Here is a 22,108-nt window from a genome sequence, read left to right on the forward strand (position 1 = left end):
GCGGGTGCCAGGGCCGGGAGCAACTCAAGACCACCATGCGCCTTCAACGCCATCCTACAGGACCAGCCCCGCAGCGGCTGCCGAGCCCCACGCACAGGCTCTGAGTGCCCGCCGCCTCCTGGCTGTCCCCTCTCCCCCCAGGACCTGTCACCCGCCCTTCTCACAGGTGGGGAAGCAGCTTGAGCATCTAAGGTTCCTACCCAAGCTCGAAAAGCCTGGCCCTGGAAGATGGATTTCACCATGAGGCTGAGCCGGGTCCTGCCGCTGATCACCAGGCCAAGCTTGAGCTTTGTAGAGAAAAGAAAAGTGTGTGCAGGAGAAACAAACAAAAATCAGTGACTCATGCCTGTCATCCTGGCTACTCAGGAGGCTGAGATCTGAGGATCGTGGTTCAACGCCACCCCGGGCGGGAAAGTCCGTGAGACTGTTTATCTCTTATCTCCAATTAACCACTGGAAAACCAGAAGTGGCACTGTGGTTTGAAGTGGTAGAGTGCTTGCCTTGAGAGAGAGCTCAAGGACAGTGCCCAGACCCTAGGTTCAAGCCCCACGACTGACAACAACAACAAAACACACATACCCCCCCACACACACACAACACAGAAAGACAAAAAATCATGGTGCGATCTGTGGCCGTCTCTTACACAGCACAGCACAAACGTCCTCTCAGACCAGTGGATGTGTTTTGGGTTGTGTTATTATTGTTGTGTTGCTGTTGCTGCTGCTGTTATCTTTAAGTAGTTGTGCAAAGGGGGTTCAGTGCCACAAGGCGGGTTAAGAGTGCTGCATCCGTGTCTCCATCACCCCTGCCTCCATCGCTCCCCAACTTTCTCAGTCCCGCCCACACGCCGCAGGGCTTCGGTTTGAGTTCTCTGGACCCGTTCTGATTGGAAGAAGTTCTGATTGGAAGAAGTTCTGATTGGAAGAAGAAATCAAGGCCCCGCCCGGAGTCACCGCGCCCCCCCCCCCCCCCCCCCCGGGCTCCTTGACTTTGGGACTCCAGGGTCCGATGAGGAACAGTTTCCGGCAACTGCCGCCGCTCTTACCTTTGTGACAGTCCTGAAACCTGTCCCCTAAGGAGGGACGGCTCAGCTCCACGGCCACTCCCATCACAGCCCGATGGTGGCTGTACGCACAGCTCCACCGCAACATGCAGGGCTCACGGTGGCTGGTGGCGCCCCCTGGTGACAAAGCACCCCATGGAGGCGCTCCTGCAAGTGCCACCAGGGCCGGAGGCTCAAGCCCTGGGGGGCGTGGCTTCCTCACTCAATGCACCGCTCCCCAGATGGCCAGGCACCGGGGCTGCCCCGGGTGGACACAGCAATCCTGTACATGCAGCCTCAGAGCTGAGCTGCACAGACCCAGGTACTAGATGGCGGGCGGGGCAGGGGCAGTACTGGCGAGGCAGGTGTTCTACTTGAGTCTTGCCTCCAGCCCCCGTTTGCATGCTCCAGGTGTGCAGCCCGGGCTGCGATCCTCCTGTGTGTGCTTCTCCACGCCGCTGGAGGTGACAGGTGCACCCCACACACCCAGCCACGGCTTGAGATGGAGTCTCACGAATTTTTTTCATCTCAAACCCTGACCTCCGATCTCTGCACAGGGCTTAGTTGTTTCGTCGCTGTTGTTGCTTCCCAGGCGACGTCAGCGTGTTTGGACATGGAGCCGCACGGTTCCTGTGCCCGCTGCTGTTGTGGTGAGAGTCCCCCGCGTCTCACAAGGTCCGCAGTCCATCGTGGGGTGTGTGTGTGTCCTGGGACTTGAACTCAAGGCTTGCGCACTGTCCCTTAGCTTTTTCACTCAAGGCTGGCACTCTGCCACTTGAGCCACAGCTCTATTTCTGGCTTTTGGGGGGTTCCTTGAAGCTAAGAGTCTCAGGGACTTTCCTGCCCGGGCTGGCTTTGACGCACGATCCTCCGATCTCAGCCTCCTGAGTAGCTGGGATGGCAGGTGTGAGCCCCACCAGGTCTTGGTCCCTGCCCCGTCTCTGTCCTCCCTCCTGGCTCTAGTTACTCCATGGCATGCTCTCAGGCCATGCCAGTGCCGTCCCGTGAGCAGCAGTGTGGTTCTCCAGCCTTCCTCCCTTGGCTGACCTGTCCGTCCATCCGCCAGCTCCCTACTAGGTGCTAACCAGTGTAGAGAGCTGCGAGAGGCCGCACCTGGAAGATGGTGCCAGCTTCCGCCCTCCGCCTTCCCGATGGCGAGTGCTCTCGTGGTAAACAACTCCTGATATGGCTAAGGCAAAGAATCTGGCTTGCTTCTGTGCACCTGAACCTATTGGCGGTTCCCACGTGGCGTATCAGGGTTGGCTACCCAGCGGGTATTTAAGGCTGTGGGGAATTCTCCCCGGGGTTGGGGTCACAAGATTAAAAAAAAGGTCCTGAATAAACGGCAGAGAGAAGAGTCCGGTGTTGCGTCGTCATTACCGGCCGAGGCGGTAGCGACACGTGGTGGCCCGTACGGGGACTCAGCCACAACCCCAACGAGGACTCAGAACTCTCTGTGGTCAGGGTGGTGCACCGGTAAGTTCCCAGGTAAAAGGGGAATCCGCCACAAGAGCGGGGGTAAGTTCCCAGGTAAAAGGGGAATCCGCCACAAGAGCGGGGATAAGTCCCCAGGTAAAAGGGGAATCCGCCACAAGAGCGGGGATAAGTCCCCAGGTAAAAGGGGAATCCGCCACAAGAGCGGGGGATAAGTTCCCAGGTAAAAGGGGAATCCGCCACAAGAGCGGGGGGATTTTTGCTCTTCTCGGTAGATAAAGAGAGAGTGAGAACCCGGGGCTAGTCAATAGAGTAGCCAAAAGTGAAAGTAAAAGTTTGTTTACCAGCTTTAAATGTTTAAAACATGGGCGCTTCTTCTTCGCACCCAATTTTTTGGCTCTCAATGAGCTACTGCACTCAAAAAAGTTAAAAATAAAAAAGAGTACTTTAGAGAGATTTTTGAATGAATGTGACACCGTTGCCCCATGGTTCGCTGTCTCTGGAAGCCTCACGGTGGCCTCTTGGGAGAAACTAGGGAGGGACCTAGATTTTGCCTCTGAACAAGGAACGCTTAAGAGCGGAGTGAGACCAATATGGAAACTGATAAGAGGCTGTCTCGAGGACCAGCGTTGCAGTGAGGCGGTAGAGAATGGTCAGGCCGCCTTAGAAATGCTGCAGGAAGAAAGATCAGAAAGGGCAGACAGCGAAAAGGAGGAGAGCAGGGGGGGGTCATGCCCTGATTTTGCCGAACTAGAGACCTCTGAGTCTACAGACTCAGAGGAACTACAATCACTCATAGAACAAATAGAAAAAACAAAGATAAGAAAGAGGAGGAAAGGGAAGGAGAGAGAGGACCCAGATAAAGACGAATGCACGCCCTCCGTGCACCGCCCCACACCTTCGGCCCCTCCGCTCTATGCGGAGGACCCTGGAAGTGGCAGCCCCGGCTGTTCTTTCAGCCCAGGCGTGTGGAAAGCGGTCAGAACCGAGTTACATCTAGCCTGTCCAATATTTCAGGATCCACAGGGACAGCGGTATCATGAACCCTTAGATTTTAAGGTGATAAAATCTTTAGCTGAGTCTGTGCGGACATACGGAATCACGGCCTCCTTTACTGTAGCCCAGGTGGAGGCCCTAAACAGACATTGCATGACACCCGGTGATTGGAGTGGGCTCGCACGAGCTTGTTTGAGCCCAGGTCAGTATTTAGATTGGAAGGCCTTTTTGATTGAATTTGCTAGTGAAGAGGCTGCGGCCAATCAGGCTGGGGGAAACCCAGCTTGGGACAGAGATATGCTGCTTTGACAGGGGAGATTCGCCAATCAGCAGATAGGCTACCCGGTTCAAGTTTATGAACAAATCAATAAAATTGGCATAAACGCATGGAAGGCCTTACCAAATAAAGGCGAGGTGAGTGGCAATCTCACCAAAATCCTGCAGGGCTCTATGGAGCCGTTTTCGGACTTTGTTGCTCGTATGGTTGAGGCCGCTGGCAGAATTTTTGGTGACCCAGACGCAGCCATGCCATTAATTAAACAGCTTGTTTACGAGCAGTGTACTAAGGAATGCAGAGCCGCCATAACCCCATATAAGAATAGGGGACTAGAAGCATGGATGAAAGTTTGCAGAGAGCTGGGCGGACCACTAACTAATGCTGGATTAGCTGCTGCTGTGGTGCAATTAACCCAGAAGAATGAGGGCTGGGAAGGTGGCTCAGTGGTAGAGCGCTTGCCTTGCATGCATGAGGCCCTGGGTTCGATTCCTCAGCACCACATAAGCAAAAAGAAATGAAAAAAGCCGGAAGTGACGCTGTGACTCAAGTGGTAGAGCGCTGGCCTTGAGCTGAAGAGCTGAGGGACAGCGCCCAGGCCCAGAGTTCAGGCCCAGGAAAAAACCTATTTAAAAAACGCTGCAAATTTGTCTAAACAGTTGTCTAGTTATCTTTTAGGTAATTGAACTGAGGAGTTTGACAGCCTGATGGAACAGCTCAGGATTGCCATCGTCATGGTGAACTCGACCTGAGTGGATGCCGGATTGGCGGAGGGGTTATCTTCATGGATCTCCGCTGCTATGAATCATCTTACAGAGGGGGCCGGTTTGGGAGCCCTGACAGGCCTCCTGGTGTTAGCCTCCTTGGTATGTCTGTGGTGCATTTGCCAAATTAGAGGTTCTCAGCGTCGCAGTGCAGCCATGATTATCCAAGCCTTTACAGTCATTGGAGCAGGTCAGTCCCCCTAAGCGTGGCTTGCCACCCTAAAACAATGAACACAGATTGCAAAGCCAAAGTACTGCAGTCGAGAGGCATGAGTTTTGCCCTCGAGGAGAGCATGTTTGATTGCACACGGGTTCGATTCGCCTTTTCCCGTCCTTGTGAAAAACGAATCAATGGACAGGCTGAGTCATCCCTAGAGAAGGCGCCCTCTGGGAGAAGGCTTGTATGCAGTCCTTGCATAGCACAACAGGGATCAGACCTCTGTTCTCATCTGTGTTCTTTAAACAAAAAAGGGGGAACTGTAGAGAGCTGCGAGAGGCCGCACCTGGAAGATGGTGCCAGCTTCCGCCCTCCGCCTTCCCGATGGCGAGTGCTCTCGTGGTAAACAACTCCTGATATGGCTAAGGCAAAGAATCTGGCTTGCTTCTGTGCACCTGAACCTATTGGCGGTTCCCACGTGGCGTATCAGGGTTGGCTACCCAGCGGGTATTTAAGGCTGTGGGGAATTCTCCCCGGGGTTGGGGTCACAAGATTAAAAAAAAGGTCCTGAATAAACGGCAGAGAGAAGAGTCCGGTGTCGCGTCTTCCTTGCTGGTCGAGGCGGTAGCGACAAACCAGGATGTGGGTGGGCCGCACCGAAGCAGGAGAAGCAGGCCTGGGGGCTCAGGTGTCGCTCCCCCGCCCCCCGCCCCCATCCCCGGCCAGGCCCCTCAGCTCTTTCTGATGAGCCCTATGGTTTCCCAGTGCAGTTTGGACTCTGAGATCCTCCAGCCAGCTTCAGCCAGCTTCTCTGTGCCCACCACATTTCTTCATCCACGCTGCCAGGCCACCTCCAGGAAGCTGGCTGTGACTACCCCCCCTCCCCCCAGACCCTGGCCCTAAGACCTTCATACCAGACCCTGTCCTGATCATTGACAGCCTAACTCACTCAGCCGCTAAGCAGCAAGGGTGACCTTGAGCAGGGCCCTGGGCCCGGCGTGGAACAGTCACGAAGGTCACCTGCCCTCAGAGGCCGTCGGCTGAGTGTGGGGTACAGCGAGCACCTCTGTTCCCAGCCTCTGCCACTTCGCCATCCTGCCCGAGGAGGACACAGGCCCAGAGAGGTGATGAGGCTCGCCAAGGACACACAGCACAGGGCACTGCGGGCCCTGCCCAGCCCATGCCCATCTTCCTCCCCAACAAGGCCGAGCCCCAACAATTCACACCGACGCCCCTGACCCTGGCATTGCCATCTTTTTTTTCAATAGATAAGAAAATTGCATCTTTGAGGCATAAAGCCACCCGCCCAAGGTCGCGCACCTTCTCTAGTGGGTGCCAGGCTCTGGGGTGGTGCGAGCCCCCAGCTCTCACCTTCCGTCTCCCCCACCCCCAGCTCAGAGCTGAGCTTCTCCGCCCCAGCCTATCCCAGGCCTGGCCGGTCACAGCCGCTCAGTCCCTCTGCAGTCCTAGCCTGAGCCTCCCCCCCCCCGCACCCCCCTTCCCCGCTGCTCCCTGAGGAGCTGCCAGCCTGCCCGGGCACAGGACGCTGCAGCTGGCCCGGCCCGGGCTGCCCTCACCCCTCCCGAGCCGGGCGCAGGGGAGGGAGACGCTCTCGGCCTCTCCCGGTGCTGCAGAGCTGCCCGGAGGCTGCCTGGCGGCTGGACGGAGCGCGCTCGCTGGATGGAGCACTCTCGAGAGCCTCCAGCCTCCCCCCCACACCCCGCTGCCCCCCAGGGACGCAGCCTGGCCGCTGACACTGTCCACAGGACCACGGGCCTCGGGACCCTCTGCAAACCCCGCCCTGCGCCCCTGGCTCCTGCACAGTGGCGGGAGGGAGACGCGGAATGAATGGACTTCTCAGCTCCCGAGGAGGCCGGGGCAGAAAGGCTGGAAACTGACTGCCAGGAGCTGCCCCGTGGGGCCAACTCCCCGCTGCCGCAGCTCACCCCTTCTCCTGGCCCCGACCCCGGCTCCCCTCCAGCAGCAGACAGACGCTGGGCACAGGTTTCCTGAGACTAGAGGTGGGTTCAACTTCAGGAGAAGTTTCTGGCTGTGTGTGTGTGTGTGTGTGTGTGACTGTGTTGGGTGAGCCCCTTTTCTGTGAGCCTGAAGCTTTGCTGTCAGCTGTTGGGGGGAGCAGGAGGCTGCAGAATTAGAGCTGGGGTTCTGGGAAGGAGGAGATGTCCGTCTGGGGCGGATTGGCACTTGCTGTGTGACCTTGGACAAATCACTGCGGCTCTCTGGGTCTCGGTGTTTGCCCTGGGGAGATTGGCCAGCCTGGAGCCGGCTCCGTGCTCTCTGCAGCCTCCAGGCGTCTCCTTGTGAGGTCCTGCATGCAGAGCAGCAGCGCACCGCACCGCGTGGGAAACGCAACGGCTGTGATTTAGTCCTCACCCCCCCATCCCCCGAATCCCGCCCGCCCTGACTCGGAGGTTCCCCTCCCTGTCCGCCTCCCGCGCTGCCGCCAGCTTTCCTTCTGGTAGGAGAGGCGGTTTGGAGCCGGCTCTGGCTGCCGTGAATCGCGTAGAAATCGTTGCTGAGGGTGAGAGCTATTGTGGAGGTGATCCTGTAAATACCTTGTAAATTTAAAAAAGGGGGTTCCACCTGCGATCCTAAACCGAGCGCCCCAAATAGCCTGAAACGAAGGTGCGTTAGAGGCCTGCTTCCATGTGCAGATTAAAAAGAGCAAGGCCCAGAGGGGGAGAGTGACCTGCTCAAGGTCACACAGCAAGGGTCGCTGAAAATCCAAGGTGCCCTCACCTTCCAGGCCCAGGCCCTCCCTCTGGAGAGGCAGAGCCGAGGGGTGAGGCCATCTTGGGGCTCCTCCGGGCAGCGTCGCGGGCCCCATCTCCTGACCCTGCCATGGGCCTCCTTCTCTGAGCCTCACTCTAAGTCGGGGCTTGCCAAACCGCAGGCACGGTGTTTGCCCATCCTGTGCCTCAGTTTCCCTGTCTATAAAGTAGAGCGCATCCTGCCTGCCCCGTGGGGTGGAGGGGGGCTAACGCGGGGGGCTGCCTCAGGCACAGCAGAGCGCTTCGCCCCCTCGGTGCCTGCGCCGTGGCACTGCGCCCTCGGGGCGCGGGAGCGAGCACAGCACCCGGGCGGCCATGCCACCCCTGTGGGGGCCGGCGTGGCCCCTCGCAGCGGACACAGCCTCCGCCCTCCACGCTGCCGGGGGGCTGGCACCGTGTCAGGTCAGAGGTGGAGGCCACCCAGCCTGGAAGGCCGCCCCCTCCCCCGCCTTGTCCAGCCTGAGCCCCTCCGGGTGGTTCCGTGGGCACATAGTAGCTGCTCAATAAACGTGAGCGCCCGCCACGGTTTCAGGACGGCGCGGGTCTGTGTGGCCGGCTGGGAGGTGCCAGGAAGATGACTGCCCTCCACCCTCCTCCTCTTCCTCTTCCTCTTCTCTCTCCAGCGGCCGACCTGAAGCCCCTGCCCCACCCCCAGGACATCGTCCGCCATGCCCGTCCCCCCTGCAGACCAGAGTTTGCACCTTGGACATCCTCACTTGGGCGCCTGCAGCCCCCTGACCCCGGTCAGGCCGGGTCCGCCTGAGGCCCCGCCGGCCAAGGGCCTGTACTACCGCCGGGCGCGAAGGGTGAGCCCTCCCGACGCCGCCGCGCCGGCGGCCGACCCGCAGCAGGAGATGCTGGTGAACGTGGGCGGCTGCCGGTACCGCCTGGCGTGCAGCGCGCTCGACGCCTTCCCGCTCAGCCGCCTGGGCCGGCTCCGGCTGTGCCGCAGCCGCGAGGAGATCGGCCGGCTCTGCGATGACTACGACCACCGCAGCCGCGAGTTCTTCTTCGACAGGAACCCCAGGGCGTTCGGCGCCATCGCCAGCTTCCTGGCGGCCGGGAAGCTGGTGCTGCTGCGGGAGATGTGCGCCCTGTCCTTCCGGGAGGAGCTGAGCTACTGGGGCATCGAGGAGGGCCACCTGCAGCGCTGCTGCCTGCGCCAGCTGCTGGCCAGGCTGGACGAGGCCGCCGAGCTGCGCCGGGAGGAGGCCCTGGAGCGGCAGCGCGACGCCCGCGGCCCCGCCGCCCGCCCCTCGCGCCGCGCGCGCTGCATGCACCGGCTGCGCGAGATGGTGGAGAACCCGCGGTCCGGGCTGCCCGGCAAGGTCTTCGCCTGCCTCTCCATCCTCTTCGTGGCTACCACGGCGGTCAGCCTGTGCGTCAGCACCATGCCCGACCTCAGAGCCGAGGAGGACAAGGTGAGTGGCCTCCGGGCGGGGACCCCGAGAGAGTGGGCGCGCGCAGGCCAAAGGAAGAGCCTCACGCTCGCAGACACGCGCTCCACCGCTCAGCCAGGATCCCGGCCGGCGTGTTCACTTTGCGTGCCGTGAAGTGGGGTTGGCTTTTATCTAGGCTAGCCTTGGATTGCGATCCCCTAAGGATGCCTCCTGTGCAGCCGAGACCCCAGAGACGCACAAGCCGGAAATGGCGCTTCTCAAAGTACTAAAATAGGAATGTTATCCCATGTGAACTGCCTGCAGTTCTAGACCAGCCCATTCATAAACGATCACTGTGTGCGTGCGCACATGTGCGTGCATGTGTGCAGGTACCAAGGCTCGAACTCACAGCCTACCTACTGTCCTTAAGCTGTTTGCTCAAGGCTGACACTTAACCACTTGAGCCACAGCTCCATTTCTGGCTTTTTGCTAGTTGTGTCACAGAAGTTTCTGCCCAGGCTGGCTTCAGACTGGGGTCCTCCTCCTGAGTAGTTAGGATTATAGGTGTGAGCCTGGTGTGTGTGTGTGTGTGTGTGTGTGTGTGTGTGTGTGTGTGTGTGTGTGTGTGTGTGTGTTTGCTGTTTTTTGACAAAGGAGCCCATAAGGGCAAAGTGACCAGCCTTTGAAAGCCATTTGTGCCCCTCGCTTAAACAGAATCCATCGATATGGAGAAAGGATCCGCCCACAGCTGGCCTCGGCGGGCTGGGAGGGTCTCTGCGACCACAGGTCGTCACATTGAATGGGTGACGCTTTTTTAAAAAGCTGTGACATTGACCTGCAGGCCCGAGCAGCTACTGAGCTCACATCCCAACCAGCATCCCTCATCCTAGCTCCATTTTCAGATGGAGAAACTGAGGCGTGGGACATTTGTAAGGACACCACGATCTGGAGTATACAGAGGACCAAGGACTTTTGAAAATGACAGAGGCAGGGGCCTGGGCCTCGCTTCGGGGCTGGCAGCCCGGGACAGCCGAACCCTGCTGGGGCCAAGGAGGGGGCGGCCACAGCTCTGGGGCTAGCGGGGGACGTCTGTTCTGTGCAGAGACACCCGTAGAATCCGGGGTGGAGAGGGCCTGCTCCCCTGTGGGGCGGTAACCCAGACAGCGAGAGAGCGAGCGAGTGGGGGGGCGGTTCTTTCAGGACTGTGTCCTGCCATTTGCATAAAAAAGCTGCTCTGTCCCGCAGTGCAGCACACACGCCGGGCTTCACATCTGCCCCCAGGGGATGGTCAGCTGGCCGCCAAGCTGGCCAGCTGCTGTGGGGACAGCTGAGGGCTGGGTCAGGCAGGGGCCTGGATGACATTGGCCCAGATGAGTGAAGGTCACGGGCATTCCCGGCACAGAGACCACAGACCCGCAGAGGCCGAGACTCCCTGAGGACTGGCAGGCCCCCAGGCTCCCCCTTCACGGGCTGGCGCCCCGGATTGTAAATTAAGGGGAACGGGGCAGCCAAGCTGGGAAACTGCCATGTTCTGAGTCTCCTCGGCCCCCGGGGGGCACAGAGTCACCTCCTGGACGCTAAGAGGCTGCGGGGGGGGGGGTGGTCTCGATTTCCCCTGGGGGGCACCTGGGCTGTCTTGTGAGGCTGGGCTGTGAGGACCAGGAAGGATCCTGGACACCTTGCCGGGAACAAGGCCCCCGCGCCCCAGACACAGCTGCTGTCCCCAACCTGTCCTTCCACTCGGGCTGGGCCTCAGGGGTCCTGACCAGGCACTGTGGCTCCCGGCAGTCCTGTGAGCTCTGCGCCTTGGAGCAAGTGGACCCACTCGTGCTAACCCGGGCCCCTGGTGATCTAGAATATTCCCTCACCCGAATGACGCTTAGGGCTCTTTCGCACCCGTCCCACCACCACACCCAGGGCGGCCGTTTTGAAGGCTGGTGCCCCGTCCACGCGCGCACCTGTGCGTGGAAAGCCCCGTGTTCCTCTCCGCTCCACGCACGTAGGACACCCCGCTACCACCGGCAAGGCCCACAGGCAGGAAGGCCAGCCTCACCCCGCCTTCGAGGAGCTCCCAGATCTGGAATGTTCCGTGACCAAATCCAGAAAGGTGGGGTGGGACCACTAGGCTGGTGAGGTGGCCTCCCTGTAAAACACCAGACGCCTCCTCCGAGGGGGCGTGGCCCATCGCCCCTCCTCCTCCAAGGGGGCGTGGCCCATCGCCCCTCCTCCTCCGAGAGGGGGCGTGGCCCATCGCCCCTCCTCCTCCGAGAGGGGGCGTGGCCCATCGCCCCTCCTCCTCCGAGAGGGGGCGTGGCCCATCGCCCCTCCTCCTCCGAGGGGGGCGTGGCCCATCGCCCCTCCTCCTCCGAGAGGGCGTGGCCCATCGCCCCTCCTCCTCCGAGGGGGCGTGGCCCATCGCCCCTCCTCCTCCTCCGAGAGGGGGCGTGGCCCATCGCCCCTCCTCCTCCGAGAGGGGGCGTGGCCCATCGCCCCTCCTCCTCCGAGGGGGGGATGTGGCTCATCGCCCCTCCTCCGAGGGGGGGGACGTGTCCCATGGCCCCTCCTCCAAGAGAGGGGGGACATGGCCCATCGCCCCTCCTCCTCCGAGGGGGGGATGTGGCTCATCGCCCCTCCTCCGAGAGGGGGATGTGGCTCATCATCGCCCCTCCTCCTCCGAGGGGGGGATGTGGCTCATGGCCCCTCCTCCTTTGTCTTTTCGTCTTCAACATCCGCTGGGCTAGAGAATCTTTCCTAGGCCGGAATCCCTACGCCCCCTGCCCAGTGTGGCTGAGGCAGTGCCGCCCTCCAGGACGGATGCCCACCCCCCAGGACGGATGCCCACCCTCCAGGACGGATGCCCACCCTCTAGCACAGATGCCCACCCTCCAGGACGGATGCCCACCCTCCAGGACGGATGCCCACCCCCAGGACAGATGCCCACCCCCCAGGACAGATGCCCACCCTCCAGGACAGACGCCCACCCTCCAGGACAGACGCCTGCAGGCTGTTTCGGATGCAGAGCAGCGTGGGGTTCAGGTGGAGTGACTCGGCAAAGCCAGCTTGGTGCAGTGCAGGGGGGCCCAGCGAGGGGGACAGGGTGCGTGGCCTGGAGAGGCAAATGGCAGCCAGGAGGCGGAGGCCGAGCCTGCCGGGCCTGCCGAGCCTCAGAGTCACCTTCCTGCGCTCTTGGCCGGCCACTTGGAAAGACTCTTAAGCAGAAGAGACCTCCCCCTGGAGGCCAGCGTGGGAAGAGGCTCCACAGGGAGCAGGAGGCTGGGCCTGGACTTGCCAAGCTCGGCAGGGTGGGGGTGGGAGGGAGCCCTGGTAGGCTCCTTCCTGCCCCACCTGCACCCGTTCCTGGTTTGTGGTGGGATCTGGACACTGAACAAGCCGTGAGGTGGGGTGAGACCAGGGCACAATGTCTGCTTTGTGAGCTCAATCTCCCCCACTAGACACAGAAGCACAGAGGGGCCCCGGGGACCTCATCCGAGTCACACAGCAAGTTGGCGGTTGGACTGGGGAATCAGGAGCTAAAACTCCTGAGCCCTCCCAGATCCTGAAGCAAATTTGCAACAGAGCTCCATGAGAATGTCCTCACCTTCCTGTGTGATCACACACACACACACACACACATACACACACACGCATGTACACACACACACACACACACACACACGCACACACACCGATGGCCAGGTGTGCTGCCAGGAACAGTATTCTAATAACTGCTTTGTAGACATGACTTCCTTCCACTCAAACAGCCCCCTTGGGGCAAAGCAACGAACATCCAGAGGGGAGCCCTGATTGCTCCAGGGAGTGGAAGAGCTGGGATTTGAACCTGGGCCCCAAGCAATCTGAGTTGTCTCTCCGCACAGCAGCTTTGGGACCTCGGGGGGGAGCAGAGAGGCTGCCGGGCTGGGCTGACCAGCAGGGTGAGGAGGGACCAGCACTGCTCCTCACAAAGGCCACGCACAGGCCCGTGGCTGAGCTGGGCCCACGCACTGGCTTTTTCCACTTCAGAGCATTTTCTTCCACAGAAAACCTGCAACTGTCAACATTTTAGGTTTCGCATAAGTAGTCATTCGTCCACTCGTGTGTGTGTGTGTGTGTGTGTGTGTGTGTGTGTGTGTGTGTGTGCGCGTGTGCACATGTGCATGCGTGCACATATGTATATAACACCTATAATATCTATAGCCAATTCCTCAATCCTGGCTCCATACTAGAATCATCTATCTTTGGGGAAATTCTACTGCTCATGCTTAAGGGTCTCCAGGATCCCTCCTGGGCATGAAGACTTCTCCAAGCCTGAGCGTGACATATGTAAGGCTAAGGTCGCTCTAGAAGTGTAACAGGCTCTTTAGTCATCTGGTTATCTCAGTAAAATGTAGATTCTGAGGCCAGGTACGATAGCTCACACCTGTAATCCCAGCTTTTCAGGAGGCAGAAATCAGGAAGACTGGGAGATGTGTTTCAAGAATTGAAGTGCCAGTCTAGCAAGCACAAGGTCCTGGGTTCAAACCCCACTACCACAAAAAAAAAAAAAAAAAACCCAAACAACAAAAACGTTGATTTCTCTTTCTCATGAACCAGTTCTCCGAGTGAAGAGATCTGAGTACCCATGTCTTGACACCCCCAATTTCTCCACCTTTGTGTTCCCTTCTCCCCCTGGGACATGGATCCAATCTGCCTGCTTGGAGCCTGGTCAGGAGCAGGCTCACCTGTGCTCTCCGTGAGACCTCAGACATTCCTGCACACCTGTTTGCAGGAGAGGCTGGGAATTGGGGTGAGGGCTCCCGGGCAGCCGGCCCCAGGTACCTGGCCACACCCTAGACAGCCAGGTTAAACAGGAGGGCCCGGGGCAGCTCTGCCCACAACACAGGCCCACGCACCCAGGCTCTCGTTCCCTCCCATTTCCCTGCACCTGCCTCTTCCTGTTCTCTGTCCCAGGGCGAATGTTCTCACAAGTGCTACTACATCTTCGTGGTGGAGACCATCTGCGTGGCCTGGTTCTCCCTGGAGTTCTGCCTGAGATTCGTCCAGGCCCCGGACAAGTGCCAGTTCTTCCGCGGGCCGCTGAACATCATCGACATCCTGGCCATCTCGCCGTACTACGTGTCGCTGGCCGTGTCCGAGGAGGCCGGGGAAGAGGCCCGGGAGAGGCCGAGCGCTGCCGGCTCCTACCTGGAGAAGGTGGGGCTGGTGCTGCGCGTGCTGCGGGCGCTGCGCATCCTCTACGTCATGCGCCTGGCGCGCCACTCGCTGGGGCTGCAGACGCTGGGCCTCACTGTGCGCCGCTGCGCGCGCGAGCTCGGCCTGCTGCTGCTCTTCCTCAGCGTGGCCGTCACCCTCTTCTCACCCCTGGTCTACGTGGCCGAGAACGAATCCGGGCGGGTCCTGGAGTTCACCAGCATCCCCGCCTCCTATTGGTGGGCCATCATCTCCATGACCACGGTGGGCTACGGGGACATGGTCCCCCGCAGCGTGCCGGGCCAGATGGTGGCCCTCAGCAGCATCCTGAGCGGAATTCTCATCATGGCCTTCCCGGCCACGTCCATCTTCCACACCTTCTCCCACTCCTACCTGGAGCTCAAAAAGGAGCAGGAGCGGCTCCAGGCTCGTCTCCGCCGCTTCCAGAACACGGCTGGCTCGGGCAGCGAGCGCAAGCTCCTCGCCGACGGGGACGACCCCATCCTCCAGGACACGGCCTCCCCCGCCACCTACGTGTAACTCCACCGCCAGCCGCCGCCTAGCCGCGCCCCAGCCCCCGGCCTGCACCCCAGGGAGCATCTCCCAAAGGAAGAAGGGGACAGAGCCAAAGAGGTCCTCCGTCTGTGCAATCCTTGGCATCCTTGGCCCTCACGGCATCCACTCCCTTCCTCCGCTCCCTGCTGGCCCCCCAACACACGCAGCTCCCCCAGAGGGCTCAGTCTCCCTGCCACGCTTTGCCCCAGCTCCCCTCCACACAGCCCGTGGAGTGCCACCCCTCACCCTCAGAGCCTGTATCCTGGCCACCTCACCACTGGGAACTGGGGGTGCCACCCTCACCTCAGGAGTCCACGGGGAGCTCACCACCATCCTTGGCGTTGCCCATTACCGCTGTTCCCCCAGATCTGGAGCAAGCTCTTGGCAAGGAGGGCAGAGCTGATCTCTGCAGCAAATCCCAGGCTGGGGGCTGGGAGGGGCGGGGTCTCGAGCCTGGGCCTGGACAGGAGACACTGACAGGGTAGTCGGTGCCCTTGGTGCTGAACTCCACGTAGCCAGCCGTGGCTGGCTGGAGGTTCCACCTTGTCCCAGGTGTTGGGGGACTGGTCCACCAATTTGGGGAGCTCAGCCAGCCAACTCAGCGAGGCCGCCTCGGACCCAGCACACCCTCCGGGCAGCAACAGAGCAGCCTTCTGTCTGCTCCTTACCGGCTGCCCAGGCCAGAGCCCTGCTTCGGAGCACCCCAACCGTGCATGTGGGTGTACTCGGGCCTGACTGCCGGGACGAGACAGCCCACGCCCAGACTAGCGAGAACGAGCAATGGACTCTGAACCGTCAGGGCCCAAGGGCCTGGGGGGGGGGTGGCCTCGTCCTCCCCCTCCTCCAGACAACCATCCCCAGGAGTCGGTGGGGACGCCCCTAGCCTTTCTTTATGCCCTGTGAGGCGTGGGTCTGCTGCAGGAAGGGCCTGGCGGAGTCCCGTGGACATTTGGCTGTGCAATGGGGCATTTCAGCAGCCACGAATCTTCTAATTTTTTCTCTTAGGCAAAATATTGAAAGGCCAAAGCCTCCCACTTCCTGTCTGCTGGGTGCTGGGCCGTGTGGGTGGGACCGGGGCTTCTCATCCGTGAACTCTCACTGCTGCAGACTCGGGCTGGATCTGTGGTTCTCTGTCTGGGGTCCCAGAGACCCCTTTGGTGGGCTGCTGGGGGTGAAGACCAGCCCAGCAGACGGAGCTCTGCGTCCCGCTCACTGGTCAAGGAGGATGGCTAGAAGAATGTACAATTGCCAGACCTCTCCCCTCCCGCTCAGTGCCTGGCCGCAGCGGGCCGGGCCCGGGGAGTCATCAGAGGAGAAGCCGTGGCGGGCCTGGGGCCCGCAGGAGCCTCCCTCACATCTGCCCTCTCTTCTGAGCGAAGCCTGGCTTGCGCTGCGGGAGTCCCTGGCGTTCACATCACTCTCCGCCACAGCCATGCCGTGCTGTGACCGCCTCCCACCCCGCCATTCCACCGCCCTAAGTGCACCAAGACCCAAAGGAACGCTCAGCATCAATATTGGATGAACTCAGCGGCATTACACGGTTCCACCGACCCTCCACACACACCCGTGGAAGTTCTCTACTAAATGAGAGGTGGAAAATTGAGATTGATTGCTCACATGTGGGGCCTCTTTAAATGCTCTAATCCCCCCCTTCCTGTGAATATCCCAGGAGGCGGGTCTAAACTGTCTTGGTCTAGCCTTGCCTGCAGCATCTTGCCCGTGATTGGATGGAGTGGGAGTGACCAGCAAGTTGCTAGGTAGCTTCTTCATCCCCATTGGCTGACAGGAGCCTTGTGGTTCCCACAGTTATGCCCTCTGGGGCCACCTAAGCGTGGCTGTAGAATGTGCCCAGGTGCAGGACCTGTGCTGGCCAACCCAGACCACCTGTGTGTACAGGGGAGCGGGTCTCCCCTGCAGGTCTGCCCCTCGGCATGTCCGTCTCTCCACATGTGCCTGCAAGGGACCTTCCTTTGCCCTTTCCCAGTGCCAGCGGGCTTCACTCATTCTTACAGCTATAAGGACTCAAAGGTCACGGGTCCCACCTGCCCATTTTCCCTGTCTGAATGAGAAGGCGCAGGACAGGGCGTGATTTAGCCAGGGACACAGAGGCAAGCCAGGGACACAGCCAGGGACAGCAAAGCCAGGATGCAGCCCCAGCCCAGGACCCCCAGCTCTGACCTACCTGTTCTCTGCCCAGTGCCAGCCTCTAGCCAGCATTTGGCATCCATCCACCGGGCGGTTCAGCGGCAACGTCTCATTAAAAGTAAGACAAAAGGAGCCCGGCCTGGGACGCAGGCTCGGGCAACCCGAGCTCAAATCCCCCCTCCCACCGCCTCCGGAGCTCCGCTGAGTGGCGGTGAGCAGATGAAGACCGGAGACCTCGAGAGGCTCTGGGTCCCTTGCTCCTGCCTGGCTGAGCTTTCAGAGCCCCCCGTGTGCCCCGAGAAAACCATTAAACATACTAAGAAGCGTGTTGTGGCTCGTCTGGTGTGTCCAGCGCGTCCAGCCAGGAGGCTGCTGGGTTGACTTTGGGGATTTAGCAAGAGGCAGGACGCCTCCCAGCAAGAGGCCAAGTGGGACCAAGGATAGGTAGTCTCTCTCTGTCTCTGTCTCTCTGTCTCTCTGTCTCTCTCTGTCTGTCTCTGTCTCTCTCTTACTCTGTCACTATCTGTAATTCTCCTAGATTCCATATCTCTGTTTCTTTTTTCGGGGGGGGGGTCCGGTCATGGGGCCTGAACTCTGGGCCTGGGCACTGTCCCTCAGCTCTTCAGCTCAAGGCTAGCGCTCTACCACTTGAGCCACAGCACCACTTCCGGCTTTTTTCTTTTTGCTTATGTGGTGCTGAGGAATCGAACCCAGGGCCTCATGCATACAAGGCAAGCACTCTACCACTGGGCCATCTTCCCAGCCCCTACAACTACATTTGCATGGCATGCCCAGAATCAGCAAATCCATGGGAGAACGTAGCTGAGTGGCTGTCGAGGGGTGGGGGGGGGGGAAGAGGCTGCTAATGAGCACCGGGTTCCTTGGGGGGTGACACAAATGTAGAATTCGATACCAATGATGATGGTGCAACTCTGCGAATGCACCGCAAAGACTGCAGTGTGCACCTTTTAAAGGCTGACTTCTCTGGCAAGTGAATTCTCAGTAACGAGAGGAGGAGATGGAAAGGCGGAAGAGCAGGGGCAAGGATGCAGTCTTGGTGGGCCTGGGCTGGGTCCTCAGCTTGGGGAGTGGAGTCATAGGGCTTAGCTTTGGGCTTCCCTGGCGAGGCCAGGCCACAGTCACAGCGGGCAGGCCAGACAGCAGCTGGCGGGGTCCTCTAAGCTGCCGTGGGGACTGGGCTGCACAGGACACGTCCTGGACTCCGCCAAGCTCAGCCACATTAGTAGATTTCCAACAGCTCGAGTTGTTTATTATTTTCCTTTTTATTCATGTGCGTGTGCCAGGGTCTCACTGTAACATAGCCCAGGCTGGCCTCAAATTTGGGATCCTCCTGCCTCAGCCCCCGAGGACTGGAATCACAGATGTGCACCTTGCACTTCAAAAGCCCACCAGCCCGAAGGAGCCGAACCCGTGAATGCACACAGAAAACTGGCACACGGGTATTTACAGCAGCCTTATTCATCGTCATCTGTGGAGAGGCGGGTATCCTGCAGCCGAGCGTGGAAAGCGAAGGTGCTCTGTCCAGGCAATGGGGGTGGGGGTGGGTTGCAGAAGGAGGGCCCCAGAACCAGCAAGGCTCCAAGGAGGCCTCCAGAGCAGAGGAGGCCGCTTGGGCCTACAGAGAATGAAAAAGAATCCCAGGACACGGGTGGCAGAGAGCACAAAGGTGTATTGGTAAATCAAAGAGAGAGCAGGCACCCCAACAAGGCCTGGGGAAAGCCATGATGGGGAAAGTGGGTGAGGGGCTCCTCAGGAAGAACCGACCGCTCCCCCTGCAGGGAAATGAGCTCTCAGGTTCCAGGTCTGTCCTGGTCCCAAACCTCAAAGCCGTGCTCTGCCCTTCCCTAGACCTGACAGCACAGTGGTTTTCAAGGTCGTTGGGCTCTTCCAGGGTGGTAGCTGTCTGCTCTGCTCCCCACAGGTAGGGGCCAGGGGCTGGAGAGACAGCTCAGCCCGCGAGTTCCACCTGCACCCATCAGCGAACCCCCAGCATTGTCAAGGCACATGCCACCTCCAACACCCCACACACCCCCTCCCCAGTACCTTAGTGGTGATGGGACACTGAGCAAAAGAGCCCACAGCTTTGGTTCCCATCCTGCCCTGTCCCCTAGAAGCTCTGAGGGTGTCCAGGTCAGGGGGTGGACTGAGCCCGGTCTCCTGTCAGGAGTGAGGATCGGCCCGGCTGACCTGCCACTGTGGAAGCAAGGATCTGCACTCCAAGGGTGAAACAGCGCAGAACCCCAGGGGCACTCACAGAGCCAGGGCCTCTCCACAGCCGGGCCCGGGCCCATGCTCCACTTCCTCTCCACCCACAGCTGCTCTGGACAGTCTTTGCAGTGACCTTGGGGTCTCCTGTGGCAGGCGTCAGAGCTTTATTGCCTGCATGCCTGAAGGATTCTCCCTGGCACTGATGCACTGAGTTTTGCTTATTTGATCATTAGCTAATGGACTTTTGGGTTGTTTCCATTTGGGGAAAGAAACGGCATTATGCTGCCACCGCCACTGCCATTGTGTAGATGTTGTTGTATCCTTTGCATTACCCAGAAGCGGAATTGATGGGACTGCATTTAACCACTTTGGAGAACTGCTGGGCAGCCGCCGCGGCGCTTCCCACGGCCCCAGGCCCCGTGCCAAGCTTTCATTTCCCCTCCTCTCATTCTCACCCACACGTGCTGCTCTTTTTGTTTTTATCGCCATGCAAGGGCAGGTTTTTGATTTGCAATTTTCTGGTGGTTAAAAAGGAAGGGATCTTTGTACGTCCTTACTTGAATGTCTTCCAGTTAGACCTTTCTCCATTTATTGGGTTGGCCGCTTCTGTCATTGAATTGTCAGAGGTGTTTTTGTTTTTGTTTTTAAATATTGCACATACAAGCCTGTCATTATGAACAGGACTTACCAGCGCCTTCCCAGTTCTGTGGGTTTCCTTTCACTCTTCTGACGCTCCGAAGCACAAGACTTTTTAGTTCAGTGGAGTCCCCATATTCTTTTATTTGGCACCATACCTAGGAAAGCCTGCCCTGGTTCAAGGCATGACATTTTCCTGCTGTAGCAGGCGTGTGGCACAAAAGGAAGGAGCCGGCCTCATTTATCGATGGTGGCTGCTTAGGAACATGGATTTTAAAAATATTTCTTAAGGCCGTATTAGAAAAATCTGTGTATGTGTATAAATAGTTAAATGCTAATTTCTCCTGGGCTGTGGAGCAGGATGAGGATTCACAGGACAGACCCTCTGCTCGGACTCCGTGGAACTTTGCAAAATGCCTTCCGAGTCTTAGTTTAGGGCCTCTGTTCCCTTTCCAACACAATGCTGTAAAAAAAAAACCCCGGTCTGTTAATTTTCCATCTCGTGTAGGATGCAGTGGACCCCCTACTGGGGATGGGCAGAAATGAACGTCTCATTCCAGGCTGATGGCCGTGGGGTCTGACCGCAGCATCCCCCCCTCCTCCCCCCTCCTCCCACTGTGCCCCTGCATGTGCACGTTGTAACCCACCCTCGGAAACTGAGGCTGGCATCCCAGGTCCATGTTTCTACTCAGTGCCCTTGCCCCAGGCTGTCCATGGTCCAGCGATGGTTCCCAGGGCCTGGGACTGCAGAGGAGGGAGGCCCTGCTGGAAGTGGGGAGAGGCACCCCAAGGGCGCAGCACTGGCATGTGCCAAGCTAAATTACCTCAGCCCCCAATCTAAATATGCTACTCTTTGCAAAATGTTGGGGGGGGGATTAGGCCAAAAAGACATCAGCAGACTGTCCATTTCAAAAGCTGAGGTCACCACCCCCCTGCCACGGAGCACGCTGAGTCAGAACAGAGCACAGACTGCAGAATGGAAAGCTTGGGCAGGCAGATCTGTGCAACAGGGGACAAATAGTACTTACTTGGCAGAACACAGCAGTTAATGTCACTCTGAGTAACGTGCTTACCCAGTGATTATGTGATTAATGAAGGCCATGGGTCTGGGATGTGAAGCTGAATGGAAATGATGGCGTCATTTCTGGCCTGGGCTCTAGTCACCACAGAAGCCCAGTGGCGCCTCAATCTCATTATTTCTGGGGTGAACAGTGTGTGAGAAGTGAGCTCATCAATAGGCTGGGAACTTTAAAAAGAAAACCCTCCATCCCTGGGCAGGTGTGACTGTGAGAAATGTTTATTCCAGAGGTGGCTTGATTTTTTTCTTTCAACAGCACTTAAAGGTAAATGGTGGAATTACTTTTCTCCGTACTTACCTGGCCTTTGCCTGGTAAGTGTCCTGCTTGAGTCAGGGCGCCTGTCCCTGCTTCTTCTGTGCTCCTGCAGTCTCTCTCCTCTTTAGAGGTGCTTGGCTGCCCCCCCCAGCTCTGGGAGGAATGTCCACAGCTCAGGTGTCCCCTCCCTGCAGGCAGAGGAGGGAACTAGCTTCCTCCTTCCCGTTTCCAACCTCCTTCTTCCTGGCTGTCAGGAGAGGGCAGAGCAAGGTCCACTACGCCAAGTCTCCACTCCTCCTGTAGGCCAGCTACTCAGGGCTCAAAAGGGTTGTGTGCTCCAAGGACCTAGAGATCCTGGCAGCCATCCTGGGTAGCAACTGAGGTGGGAGGCTGGGGTGAGGCACCAGGCTGGGCGAGCTCAGCCTCACGGGGTGGGGTGGGCACTTGAGCAATGGGGTGATGGGCTGACTCCTAGTTCGGAGTCGGTAGAAACTTGACTTTCTTTTGTTCCAGTAGCGGAGCTTGAGCTCAGGATCTGGGTGATATCCCTTGGCTTTTTCACTCAAGGCTGGTGCTCTACCACTGGTATGCTCCACTTCCAGCTTTTTGGTGATTTATTGGAGGTAAGAGTCTCACAGACTTTGCAGCCCAGGCTGGCCTTGAACCATGATCCTCTGATCTCAACTTCCTGAAGAGCTAGGATTTCAGGCGTGAGCCACCTGTGCGCAGCTCAGAAGCTCTACTTTCCGCAGCCTGTGGAGAGTGCTGGGCCTGGCCCTGGGGGAGGATGGTATTTTCTCTCTGTCCTTCACTCACCTTCCTCCCGTCCAGGCAGGCCCTCTGATCCACTGTCCCTCTGCAGCTTCAGGATCCCCAGGACACATCCCTATCGAGTGGCAAACTACACAGCACTGGGTGTGACTTAGGCCTCCACCTAGGACCATGGTGGTGCTTTGGAAGTAGTTGTAATGTGTAGAGGGGACAATGATGAGAACGAGGTGCCCACAGGTACACAGCACCGCTGGCTGGCAGGATGAGGGACGAGGCTGGGTCCTGCACTGTCTAGCTGAAGCCGCCAGCAGCGTGCACACAGCCAAGCCACACATGCCCAGCGGCGGCGGTGCTGGGGGGACCCAACCTCAGGGCTTCCACACAAGGACTGGCCTGGGCCTGGACCAGAGCTG

At 59.1% G+C, this 22,108-nt stretch overlaps 1 protein-coding gene across 2 annotated transcripts; it reads left to right on the forward strand.

The window, feature by feature from the left end:
* The first annotated feature begins 6,460 nt into the window (after positions 1-6,460).
* LOC138823533 (voltage-gated potassium channel regulatory subunit KCNG4-like) lies at positions 6,461-17,053 on the forward strand. Of its 2 annotated transcripts, none has more exons than XM_070016911.1 (3): positions 6,461-6,688; positions 8,083-8,880; positions 13,786-17,053. In XM_070016911.1, exons 2-3 carry the CDS (start codon positions 8,128-8,130, stop codon positions 14,563-14,565), a joined length of 1,533 nt encoding a protein of 510 aa, XP_069873012.1. In that variant the 5' UTR covers positions 6,461-6,688; positions 8,083-8,127; the 3' UTR covers positions 14,566-17,053. The 2 variants fall into 2 exon arrangements, with proteins under 2 accessions (XP_069873012.1, XP_069873013.1); XM_070016912.1 differs by lacking the exon at positions 6,461-6,688 and adding an exon at positions 7,158-7,209.
* Positions 17,054-22,108: the final 5,055 nt, after the last annotated feature.

Source organism: Dipodomys merriami, unplaced genomic scaffold (assembly GCF_024711535.1).
Source record: "Dipodomys merriami isolate MVZ:Mamm:240054 unplaced genomic scaffold, mDipMer1.0.p SCAF_120, whole genome shotgun sequence".
Lineage (NCBI taxonomy): Eukaryota > Metazoa > Chordata > Mammalia > Rodentia > Heteromyidae > Dipodomys > Dipodomys merriami.

Bases quoted from the DNA above. Each gene is read 5' to 3' on its own strand.
- LOC138823533 (XM_070016911.1), top strand. From the start codon at position 8,128: ATGCCCGTCCCCCCTGCAGACCAGAGTTTGCACCTTGGACATCCTCAC. The intron at 8,881-13,785 runs GTGAGTGGCCTC...TCTCTGTCCCAG, and splicing joins TCAGAGCCGAGGAGGACAAG to GGCGAATGTTCTCACAAGTG.